Consider the following 11172-nt stretch of genomic DNA (forward strand, 5'->3'; position numbering starts at 1 on the left):
TTCGTTATTAAACCTAAATTAAATTATAATTAAAAAAAATTGAATTAAAAAATTACACGAAAATAAGAATTTTAACTAGTTAATTTAATATTAATATCGATATATTTTTGTCAAAATTTTATAATATCTTCAAATTTATATTTTATCCAAAAATAAAAACATTATTGTTTTTTCAAAATCACATAAGACCATACTATAACATCGAATGAGATAAAGAATAAAATTAAATATTAAAATCAAAATGTATCTCGCTGCATTGTGCGAGTACCCTTCTAGTTATATTATAAAGTATTTGACAAAGAACTCTTAAAAATCATTTTTATACATGAAGTAACGTTTATTGATATATATTACTTAATATTCAAGATTACAAATAAATTGTGCATAAATACAACTTATTAAAACTTCATTTTTGAATTCGTGTTATTAATTGCAGATAAACATAGTCAAATACAAGATAAACATTTTATGTTAAATATAAAACATTAAAAATATAATTAAAATAACTCAAGTTCTAATAAAAATACTTAATTATATTCTTATAAAAAATTATATTATTAAATCAAAAATAAAAACTTTGTTACTAAATCTAAACTAAATTGTAATAAAAAAATTAATTGAATAAATTATATAGAAAACAAGAATTTTTAAATAATTATTTTGATATTAATATTGATATATTTATTTTCAAAACCACATAAAAACTGTATTATAACATCTACATAGACGGAATAAAACGAAACATTAAAATCGAAATATATCTCGTTGCATTACACGAATACCCTTATAATATTTACTAATAATTAAATATTCTTTAATAAAGATAGAATAAATGAAATATGTTGCTTAGAATTTATGATTAATGTATTTTAATAATTGTCGTGAGTAAAAAAATTATATTAAGAATTACATTTAAAATGTGATAAAAACAACAAAAATATAAAAAATGCTCTTTAATTAACGGATATTTTTTAATAGAGTTGGTGACCAATAAGTTCGGCCCTGGCCCGTGACCGGTTATGATTTTTACGAAAATTCCAGGCCCGGTTATAAATAGGCACAATATTATAAAAAAAAGAATTAAGTTTTTATAAATTATATATAAAGTTTTTCAAGATTTTTATAAGATTTTTAAGTTTTTTACTAAAGATTTTAAGTTTTTGAATTTTTTTTTGAAGTTTTCAAAATCGTAATTATAAAAACATAGATAACATTCTTGTGTAGAAAAAATATTGAAGTGTATTTGAATGACACAATCAGATATTTTAAAGTGTATTTTAATAAAATATTGTTTAAAAAAGGAAATTTTCAAATAAGATTTTTTATATATTTAAAATTGATTTATGGGAAAAATATTTGAGACCTATTTAAACCTGGTCCGGACCCGATTCTATGAACCGGACTTTATATAAGAGGAACAGAATGGATACCATGAGACTGTTTATAAAAGAAAAATCACGAACAGAAAACCGATTTTTAACCGTCTCTAGCCTGGCTAGTGGGCTAGTGGCTAAGTGGCTATAGACCAAGGGGGATGGCGCAGCCCAAATGCTCAAGCCCATTTAATGAGGCTCATTTTTAGCCCATTTATACGAGGCTCATTTTTGGACCAAAAATAAGTTACCGTTCGATGATCGCAAACTCGCAATCGCAATCGCAAACGCCCAACTCGTCTCTCTCGGCCTCGCTTCCCGCACGAAAACTCATTCTCTGCCTCTCTGGTACGCTGCCCTATTTCACGAAATTCTCTCACTCTCTCTTAAGGTACGCTGTCTCGAAGTCTCTGCTACGCTGCTATCTCGATTTAGACTTCTTCTGGTAAATTTCTAAATTATAATGTTTATGTCTTTTGTAGTTTTGTACTAGGTTTGTTTATTTGTTTGTTCACTGTTATGACATGCTAGTTCTAGAAGTTGTTGATATGGCTTGGTATGAATAACAAGGAAGGCAGTCTACAAATTGAGTATTTTGAATTGGGTTTTACGGACAAGAAGGGGCTGACATGTTTCCTAGTCTCATTAGAGGGAAGTTGAAAACACTTGGAAGAAAATTGTAAGTTTCTATTGTTACATTTAATGCTCTTTTTATCTATTTAGTTGACTTGTAGTTGTGCTTCTTCAGTTCTTTCTATTGCATGTTCATATGGAAACAGTATTGTTTTATACCGATATTCTTCATTTTTGGTTTACTTTGTATCCCGCCATATTGTGACTAGTTCTTTAACTGAAATAATTGCACAGGTTATATATTAGGGGCAATTTTTTGGCTTTCGTGATGGGCATCCAAAATCTGAGGACCAGCCCTAGTGACCATGGACCATTTTCCAAGTAAAATGCACACCACAAATATTATTCTTTCACGACTTATCAAATTTCAGGTCCCACTTTCAGATTTTTCACTATACCTCAAGGACCAAAATTAGAGTTTACTCTTTTTTCTGGTATGACTGAAAAAACTGGTGCAATTTTTCGTAATTAAACGAGAGAATTTTGCAAGTATCAAATGGACCTGTTAATTTTACATATGAAACTCGTGACTGTCATTGGTCAAGACCCTAAATTTGATTATATGAAACTCATGATGGACTAAGGAAGTCCTGCAATAGCTAATTTCATAGATAAACACCTTATGTGACTAGAACTAGTATGAGGAGGACAAAAGTGAAGTAGGAATGAGCCATTGATGTTGCAAAGTGTAAAAGGATTGAAGAAGAATCAACCAATTAAGTGTTTGCAGCTGGATTAAGAAGGTATGAGTGTTGATTTTGGTTTATAGAAGACGTGGGATGTAAGAAATAGGGACAAGTAGATGATTTGGTGGTTATTTGAAAATTTTGCGAAACCAACCCTCTTAACTTCTGTACTCACAATTCACACAGAAAACTTAAGTAATTCCCAAATTTAATAGACCTATGGTATTAGATTACGTGACAGTAAAGAAAACTTCGTTTCTGAAAAATATGCAGGCCCGGCTAAAAGGAAACATTGAGAGATGCTAAGCAAGCTTTATTCAAATCGCAGTCTCTGCACAGCAATTCAATTACCACGGCCATGGCTGTTCGTTGGTTTGGGAAATCCCGGGGATAAATTCAAAGGAACAAGACATAATGTATGTTATCTTTCAAAGGGTTGGGTTCAGGGTGAGAAGAAGAGTTAAGGTGAGAAGCGTAAGAAGGGATCTCCACCCTTGGATGCATATTAGTATGAGATGCACCGGATCGATCCCTCTATCAAGTGCAATTCATAGGTGGTTTGAGATTAAAGGTGATCAAGGGTCCAGATCCCTTCTTACGCTTCTAACGTTAACTCTGTTTCTCACATGATCGTTCGCCTCTTTCAAAACCCTAATTGTTTTTTTTAATTAATATTGTCCAATTCAAACATGTTTTTAATCTTAAGTTTGCTCCGTCACAATTGAAAATCTTATGATATATATTTTGCCCTAATTTGTTGTATTGTTGAGAAATTAGGTCGGCTTTAACATGATTGATACTTTTGCGGAGTCACAAGGGATTGCTATGGACACAGTTTTCTGTAAAGCTATTTTTGGAAAAGGTTTGTCAGCTTCCTTCAATTTCTAATTCATTGTTCTTTCCTTTTGCAAGTTCTTTTTTGATTTTTGAGTCTAAGTTGTGCATGATTAATGTGGATGTGGCATATCAGGCATTGTAGATGGTGTTCCAGTTTTATTGGCAAAGCCTCAGACATATATGAATTTGAGTGGCGAATCGGTGAGTTTTTGTATAACTTGCTAATCTTTTACAATATAAAGCTACACTTTGACTATTGATTTAATGATGATAAAGTACTTGCTTTTCGGCATAGAAACCACAAACATACGAGAATACATAAGATGTTGCTTCATTAGGATTGTTTTCTACTATAAGCATAGATTGTAGCATGGTGAAGTAGGCATATGCTGAACAATGTATCTGCTTTTTTGTGATCTCAACTGAGAATACATTGTGGCTAACTGTTCATGGTGTATTGGAAGGAGGTGCCGAGCCTTCCACAATTGTTTTTCCACATGTATTTCTTAAATGTATCCAATTGGATTAACAGAGAGAAGTCAAGAGTATTCCAACTGTAGTTGTGCTATGCAGTAAAGTTCTATTTCTCTATCTTCAGAATTCATTTTCAGGGGTTCAAGTCTCAGTCTTCCGTCCCTTCTGCTGGTTGCTTTAAAGAACAAATTAAAAAAGGAGCACAATACCCATATGGTGGCAAAAATTCACATCTTAGATCAATATCTTGATCACCTAATGTCGAAAATGTTGCACAAAATACCTGGACTGGAGTCCATGGTCCTTCTGTTTATGACGATGGATTCCTTATGGATCAAAGATGGATTGTAGATGGTTTACATTTTGGTGCCTAGATGTTTTGCAGCTTTCATTGTTCCAACAGTCCTCTGGTCTGTAAAAGTTTGCGTGGTTAATCATTATGAAATCCTGCATACCACATTATTTCTCAAAAAACGTACCAAACTTTTTTTTTTTTACTACGAATGATTAATTTTACAATATTAATTTGAATGAGTTTTGTCCAGTCATATCACATGAACTTGAGAACATACCAGTGGCCTGTCTTTGGGAACAGGATAAATCTTAGGTAGAAAAAGGCATAAACCTTTTCCAGATCAGTATAGGTGTATGGTCAAAATTTTAAACTGCTATGATCATGAACTTGTTCATTGACTAATGCAACAAGAAGGCAGGCAAGCTAGAAGAGAATGTGAAAATTTTCTTTGTCAAATGTTTCACATTGAGAATTTCAGTTGGAAGAACAATTAAATACCTCCTACATATAATTACTGATCATGCATGTTAAGCCTATTGATGTATACATGACAAGCTAGCTAATAATTTTTTTTTCTTTGGTACCTAAAAGGCTTTGGTATTTTGTATACTGCAGAGTGGTCCACTTGCTGCATATTACAAACTCCCTCTAAATCGAGTGGTGGTGGTATGGTCTCTATCATAACTTGTACAACAGTTATCTTAGAACTGTTGTCTTTTCACTTGCGGGGGTAGTGTTCTAACGCTTTCGCTTCTTGTGGCTGTAGTTCCATGATGATATGGATCTACCATGTGGGGTTCTTCGGCTTCAGCCCAAGGGAGGGCATGGGAGTCATAATGGGTATGAATAATATGAACTCTCATTGCAATGTCATTATTTATCTTTTAACTTTTCACAATTAGCAGACACAGTTGACGTCCTCAATGTTTTTTTGCTGCAATTTACAACTGTCTGTGTATTATTGATCATAACATCAATGACTTAGGGCCTGTTTGGTTGGTTTTCCATCAACTCTTGTATATATAAAGTTGTCCGTGTGGATTAATCTGTCTATATAGATTGGGAAGGTTTTTGTTTGGAAGGGTCTTTTTGGTAGATGGAAGAAGCGTGTTTTTAATTGGGTGGGGATGGACAAGTTTGGAAAAAAACTTGGCTTTCTGCATAAAGCTCCCCCTAGAAGCTTATTTAATAAGCCACTTTCTATATCATTAAGCCACTTTCTATATCATTGTTAAGCAACTACCAAACGATCTTGTATAGCTAATTGAATAAGCGGTAAGTCCTATTAATCTCATTAAGCTGCTAACAAACAGGCCCTTACTGGTATATGCAAATAGAACAAGTCAAGAACTTATCCATACTTCTGATTTAAGGATGTGATTTCTTTGTATCAGGATGAAGAATGTGATCTATCATTTCCGTGGGAATAGGGAATTTGTACGGTTGAGAATCGGTATAAATCATTTTTATTAAAAAAAAGGTTTTACTTTACTGGATGCATAGGTTCCGTGATTGATCGCCATTCTACTTTTTCCGTCTAGGCATAGGGAAGCCTCCTGGTCAAATGGATCCCAAAGCATTCTTGCTTCAGAAGTTCAACGCAACAGCTCAAGAACGAGTAAGATGTTATTCATTTAAATCATAGTTTTCTCAAAGATCTATATTCTTGTTATGGTAAGTTATTTGCGAGAATGTCTCATGCTTTGTTGTTGGGGTTGGCAAGATTGATGTCGGTTTGAAAGAGGGAGTTGCTGCATTGAAAGAACTTGTGACGAAGGGAGTGGTGGAGAGTGCTAGGGTCTTCAACAACGAGCAGAAATACAAACACATCAAAGTTGCAGATTAGAGATGCAAACGGGTCTGTGCCTGAGTCCGGTTCTACTAGCCAGAATCGGTTAAAAGCTCAGTCCCAATTTTGTTTTCGGTTCAGGGCCTGGTTTTTTAAATAGGTTAGTTTGATAAATTGGGTTGGGTTGGGTTGGGTTGAGTGTTGAAATGAAAAAGGATGGTGTCTATGGTGGGAAACTGCTGAATTAAGCAATTGCTGAAAGAGGAACAAGTTCAAAAGAAATGGAATTAAAAGTATGGATAATAAGGGTAAAAGTTACTACTTGATGCAACTTTCTTCATTTGTTTATATTAATTACACTACTAGTTATATTCTGGCATGGAGAAGAAGGGCAGAAAAGATGAGAGGGATGAAGAAGAAAGGGCCGTGGACGCCGGAAGAAGATGAGTTATTGTCGACTTATATTAAGAAAGAAGGAGAAGGGAGGTGGCGCACACTACCCGACAAGGCCGGCCTCCTCCGTTGTGGGAAGAGCTGCCGCCTCCGTTGGATGAACTATCTTCGCCCTTCTCTCAAACGAGGCCACATTTCTCCCGATGAAGAAGACCTCATCCTCCGCCTCCATCGCCTCCTCGGTAATCGGTCGGTAATCACTCTCAGTCTCTTTCTTTAGCAGTTTTCTATCAAACACTTTGGTTTCAACGATTAATCATCAGGTGGTCGCTGATAGCCGGACGGATTCCAGGTCGTACAGATAACGACATCAAAAACTACTGGAACACTTGCCTCAGCAAGAAGTTGATCAGCCGAGGGATCGATCCAAGAACCCACAAACCATTGTCATCTTCTTTAGCCCCCGATCGCAAGAACATTTGTTTATCGTCTCCAGAAGAGATTTCACCTGAAAACCGTAGCAGCAGCTCCACCGCCAACGATCAAATTTGCTCCCCTGACGATGCTTTCTCTTCCTTCTTGGATTCACTCATCAATGAAGAAATGTGCAGTGAAATAACCGCTGCTCGACCAGCTGACGCTTCCAAGAACCAGCATGTGGTTCTCGAAAACTAATATCGACTTGGTGTATGTAAGCTTGTATTTTCATATTCCGTCTTAATATACACGAATCAATTCGATCTACACACGTGTTTTATTACAATTTTAATAATAGCAACATATGATTATGGATCGATAAAAACAAATCAACGATCAAAATCGTAACAAACCCGACTCTAGTTCATCATTATCGACTTGTTATACAAACGATAGAAGATATCTATGACCCGATCAGCAGGAATTAATACCGTCCTTGCAGTCTTTAGTCAAGTTGTAGAATGTCTCTACTCGTGTCTTTGCCCTATAAAGCACTTCAGTATCGACCTCGACTCGCATATATCCGTCAAACGGAATAGCCCGACCACTGTTTAAAACCTTAGTTTCGTTATACCACTCGCTTTTATTTCCCCACAAATCCTTATAATCGTCGAGCAAATGAACCTTGTAATGCGATCTTAATCTGTCGAAGTAGTTATAAAATGGTTCGTTTGTGGCAACGTATAGATTCCTCCATGGCTGAATTACGCCTTGAAGCTTCGTAACGATGGCATCAGGAGACGTATCTTCATCTAGATGAGGCCACATTGCTTTGTTCTGGGCTTTTTCTCCCCGAACAACATGAACAGCATCGAAATCCCAGTCCATTTGCCCGCTGATCTCGGAAACTATGTTCATAAGTCTCTTCGATTTCCATAAAGAATGCCATGGCCTTCGAATGTAGTTTCCCGCTCCACTTTCGCAAACCCTGAACCAGTAGTTTTCTGGTTCGGGGTTGTCGAATTGCCGCCATATGATCGTGCTCTTATCTTTCTTTAATTGCATCGGCGTGACCTTATAAGTCGCGACTTTTCTAACCGGGATTTTATTCTTGTGGTTCTTCTCCCATCTTTTCCAATCTTTAAGAAACTCTACCTCCTCTACGATCGAAGCCGTCTCCTTTAAATGCTCGAAATCGAAATAGAACCGGAAGTCCTTTCCTTCTTCGTCTTTATTGCTCGACGTATACTTTGAAGCTAAGCAAATGCTCAAATCCATCACGAATGTTCGATTCAAGTACTCGGCCTCACCGAGTGCACACAAGAAGCTCCAGACATACTGATTCATGTTCTTACAGTAATCCCCTCCGTGCGAATAATACAAATATTTCCCGTTCCTGAAAGCTGAATCCGATCCAAGTATCGGGATCGTGTCATTGATCTCGTCATCACGAAATGATGGAGTGATCTTAGCCTTCTCGCCTTTTCTCGTGGCGTTCGGTCTACTTCTCGGACGTTTTGCATTGATACCCGAATGCCAACCCTTTGCCCCTACAACCTTGTAACTACAATCTTCGCCATACCCAATTCTAAACCTCCGAAAATCTCTATATCTCCTCCAAGATTTCTCTTTTCGATTACGAAACCTCCATGATACATCGCACTCGTTTCGAGATGATCCGTTCACCGGCATTTGGTACTCGAGAAACACTACAGACTTGAAATGTTTTACATTGAACTTCTTGATCGCCATTAGAACTCCCCGATCCGAGCAATTAACCAGACTTGATTCATCACAACCACCAGAAGCCATGCTCAGATTCATCACATTTTCAGTCGATTTCTCGATCAATGGGTCCGTTTGGGCGATCGGTGCATCTGCCTCAGCCGCAGGGGCGGCCGCAGGGCTAACAACAACCATTCCGACGTCCTCTCCGGTTCTGACAACCGAAGTATCGGTCTGGAAAGTGGCATTCGCAACCTCCGTGAAAACCCTAGTTAGGGCTCTGGAGGATTCCCATGGATCAGGGGGTTGGTAAGTTATGGCGATTACAGTAAATATGAGCACCGAGAATACGAATACTGAAAATCCTACATTGCTTATAACCTTTATCACGTTTTGCCCGATTGGATCTGTTGAAGAACTGAGATCTTTCATTTCCCTAATTCGATCAAATCCCCAATTGTCTAAAACCCCAATTATCCAATCAACGATTTTCTAGATAAAAACTGAATCTTGGAGATGAAGATGAGATCTGGGAAGTTTCAATTGGAAGAATGCGATGAAGATGAAACCAAAAACAAAGAAAATGTTACCCTGATTCGAAATTGGGTGTATTCACTCCTGATTGAAATAGATATGTATTGTGTAAACCAGATTCAACAGATTGCAGATTAGATCTTGAATTTCTGCAACAATGGCGGTTGTAGTGTGATTAAGACGGTGATTGGATGGATGTAATCGAATAGGTGGAGTAACAGTGAAGCAGGGAAGATGGTGAGATTGCAACGACTGGTACTGAATTGAAAGCAAAATTCGAACTTCCCAACGACAATAAAAAATATGAATAAGTTTAAAAGTAACCTTGAACTATTAAGTTGTTTGCAATTGAGACCTCATTTTTTTCAATTCGAGAAAGTGATACCAGTTCAGCCTGTTCAGGGATGGACTTAATTTTTTTTTAAACAGTGACACCATTTTACCATAAGAAATAAATATAGAGATATTTTTCATAAAATTATCATTGGTCATTTGATTAGTTCATTGTTTTCATATGTGAGGTCTCATGTTCAAGTCTTTTATTACAAATTTTCTTTCAGAAACAAGAGCTTACCTGAGTTTCCTTTACAGTGATGTCTTGAATATGTTCAATACTTTGTATTTGTAGTTTTTTAAGGTTATCTAAGTATGTTGATATAATTTCAATTAAAAATTGTAAATGGGATACTTTGTTACATATGAAGTTGTACTGTTCACATTATGAGTTAAGTGAAACATCATGTTTATCTGTATAAAATGAATTTAGGGGTTGTGAAAAACACCTTGATTGCAAAATATTTGGTGATTAAAACTAGAGGTGTTCATGAACAGTGTAACCGGGTAGATTCGGTACATTAGAAAAGTGACCAAGGTCAAACATTTTAGAAAAAATGGACTGGCCGGCATTGGACCATTAAAATTAGAGATGGTCAAATGGGCCAGTCCTGGCCCGTAACCGTCGGAGGACCGAAACCGACTGGGACCGGTTGAGGGACCGTCGGTTATGATCCGGTTAGGGTTTTTGACGTTTTATGGGACCAAAACCGGTTAAGACCGGGACCGGTTATGTAACCGGTTATAGGACCGGCCCGGTCAACGAAACGTATATATATAATAAAACGTATTTTTATTGTGTATTTATAAACGTATTAATAATAAAACGTATTTATAAACGTATATATATATATATAAATATATAACAAAACGTATTTATAAACGTATATATATATATATATATATATAACAAAACATATTTATAATAAAACATATTAATAACATATTAAAAATTTATTAATAACCAAAAATTTGAAAAAAAAATAAATTTTTATTTTTTTTTTGAATAGGACTTACCGGAACCGGTTATGGGACCGGAACCGGGACCGGTTGGGATAACCGGTTACCGGTAAGCTTGACCGGGTTACAAGGAAAATCACTGAAACCGGGACCGGGACCGGTTCCCGCCGGTTTTTGTCTTGGTTAGGACCGATTAAGGCCCGGCCCAGGACCAGATTTTGGCCATCTCTAATTAAAATAATGATCAAGCATGGGTGGGAAAAAAAATTAAGGACAAACTTACTGGTTTAAATCAATTTTCATGATTTTTTTAGAAATGAATCAATTATGAGATGAGATTTTCGAAAATTTGGGAAATTAGGTTGTTTATTTGGATGTTTGACTTTATATCTAGAAATGATATTAAAAACTCTCATTTTCATACTAGAAGGGTATTCGTGCAATGCATCGAGACATATTTCCGTTTCAATGTTACGTTTTATTTTTTATCCATGTCGATATAATACGATTTTATGTGATTTTGAGAAAGCGATAATGTTTTTATTTTTGAATTAAATATAAATATGAAAATATCATATAAAATTTGTAAAAAATATATCAATATTAATATCAAGTTAACTATTTAAAAATTCTTGTTTGTGTATTTTTTTAATTCAAATTTTCTATTATAATTTAATTTAACGTAACGAAGTAGCTTAATTTAGGTTTAATAATATATATTTT

General features: G+C 35.6%; 3 protein-coding genes across 6 annotated transcripts; 2 read left to right on the forward strand and 1 right to left on the reverse strand.

Annotated features, from left to right (window-relative positions):
- Positions 1–1674: 1674 nt before the first annotated feature.
- Positions 1675–6236, forward strand: LOC112521115 (peptidyl-tRNA hydrolase, mitochondrial). 2 transcript variants are annotated; one of them, XM_025129799.1, is made up of 10 exons: positions 1675–1818; positions 1905–2052; positions 2966–3108; positions 3470–3554; positions 3663–3730; positions 4914–4964; positions 5065–5138; positions 5693–5751; positions 5840–5916; positions 6022–6236. In XM_025129799.1, exons 3-10 carry the CDS (start codon positions 2992–2994, stop codon positions 6142–6144), a joined length of 654 nt encoding a protein of 217 aa, XP_024985567.1. In that variant the 5' UTR covers positions 1675–1818; positions 1905–2052; positions 2966–2991; the 3' UTR covers positions 6145–6236. The 2 variants fall into 2 exon arrangements, with proteins under 2 accessions (XP_024985567.1, XP_024985568.1); XM_025129800.1 differs by having other exon boundaries at positions 1675–1764.
- On the forward strand, positions 6100–7201 carry LOC112521114 (transcription repressor MYB5). Of its 3 annotated transcripts, none has more exons than XM_025129798.1 (3): positions 6100–6156; positions 6475–6729; positions 6804–7182. In XM_025129798.1, the coding sequence occupies exons 2-3, from the start codon at positions 6488–6490 to the stop codon at positions 7153–7155; spliced, it is 594 nt and encodes a 197-aa protein (XP_024985566.1). In that variant the 5' UTR covers positions 6100–6156; positions 6475–6487; the 3' UTR covers positions 7156–7182. The 3 variants fall into 3 exon arrangements, with proteins under 3 accessions (XP_024985566.1, XP_024985565.1, XP_024985564.1); XM_025129797.1 differs by lacking the exon at positions 6100–6156 and adding an exon at positions 6238–6247 and having other exon boundaries at positions 6454–6729; XM_025129796.1 differs by lacking the exon at positions 6100–6156 and having other exon boundaries at positions 6285–6729; positions 6804–7201.
- A 127-nt stretch (positions 7202–7328) lies between these two features.
- LOC112521113 lies at positions 7329–9348 on the reverse strand. Its single transcript, XM_025129795.1, has one exon. It carries the CDS (start codon positions 9052–9054, stop codon positions 7372–7374), a length of 1683 nt encoding a protein of 560 aa, XP_024985563.1. The 5' UTR covers positions 9055–9348; the 3' UTR covers positions 7329–7371.
- Between the last annotated feature and the right edge of the window lie 1824 nt (positions 9349–11172).

This window comes from Cynara cardunculus, assembly GCF_001531365.2.
Source record: "Cynara cardunculus var. scolymus isolate 2C chromosome LG 11, CcrdV1, whole genome shotgun sequence".
Taxonomy (NCBI): Eukaryota; Viridiplantae; Streptophyta; class Magnoliopsida; order Asterales; family Asteraceae; genus Cynara; species Cynara cardunculus.

Coding starts and splice junctions, on each gene's coding strand:
- LOC112521114 (XM_025129796.1), top strand. CDS start 6,383: ATGGATAATAAGGGTAAAAGTTACTACTTGATGCAACTTTCTTCATTT. Junction 6,730..6,803: donor CATCGCCTCCTCGGTAATCG/GTCGGTAATCAC, acceptor ATTAATCATCAG/GTGGTCGCTGATAGCCGGAC.
- LOC112521115 (XM_025129799.1), top strand. CDS start 2,992: ATGCTAAGCAAGCTTTATTCAAATCGCAGTCTCTGCACAGCAATTCAA. Junction 3,731..4,913: donor TGAATTTGAGTGGCGAATCG/GTGAGTTTTTGT, acceptor TGTATACTGCAG/AGTGGTCCACTTGCTGCATA. Junction 5,917..6,021: donor ACGCAACAGCTCAAGAACGA/GTAAGATGTTAT, acceptor GGGGTTGGCAAG/ATTGATGTCGGTTTGAAAGA.
- LOC112521113 (XM_025129795.1), bottom strand. CDS start 9,054: ATGAAAGATCTCAGTTCTTCAACAGATCCAATCGGGCAAAACGTGATA.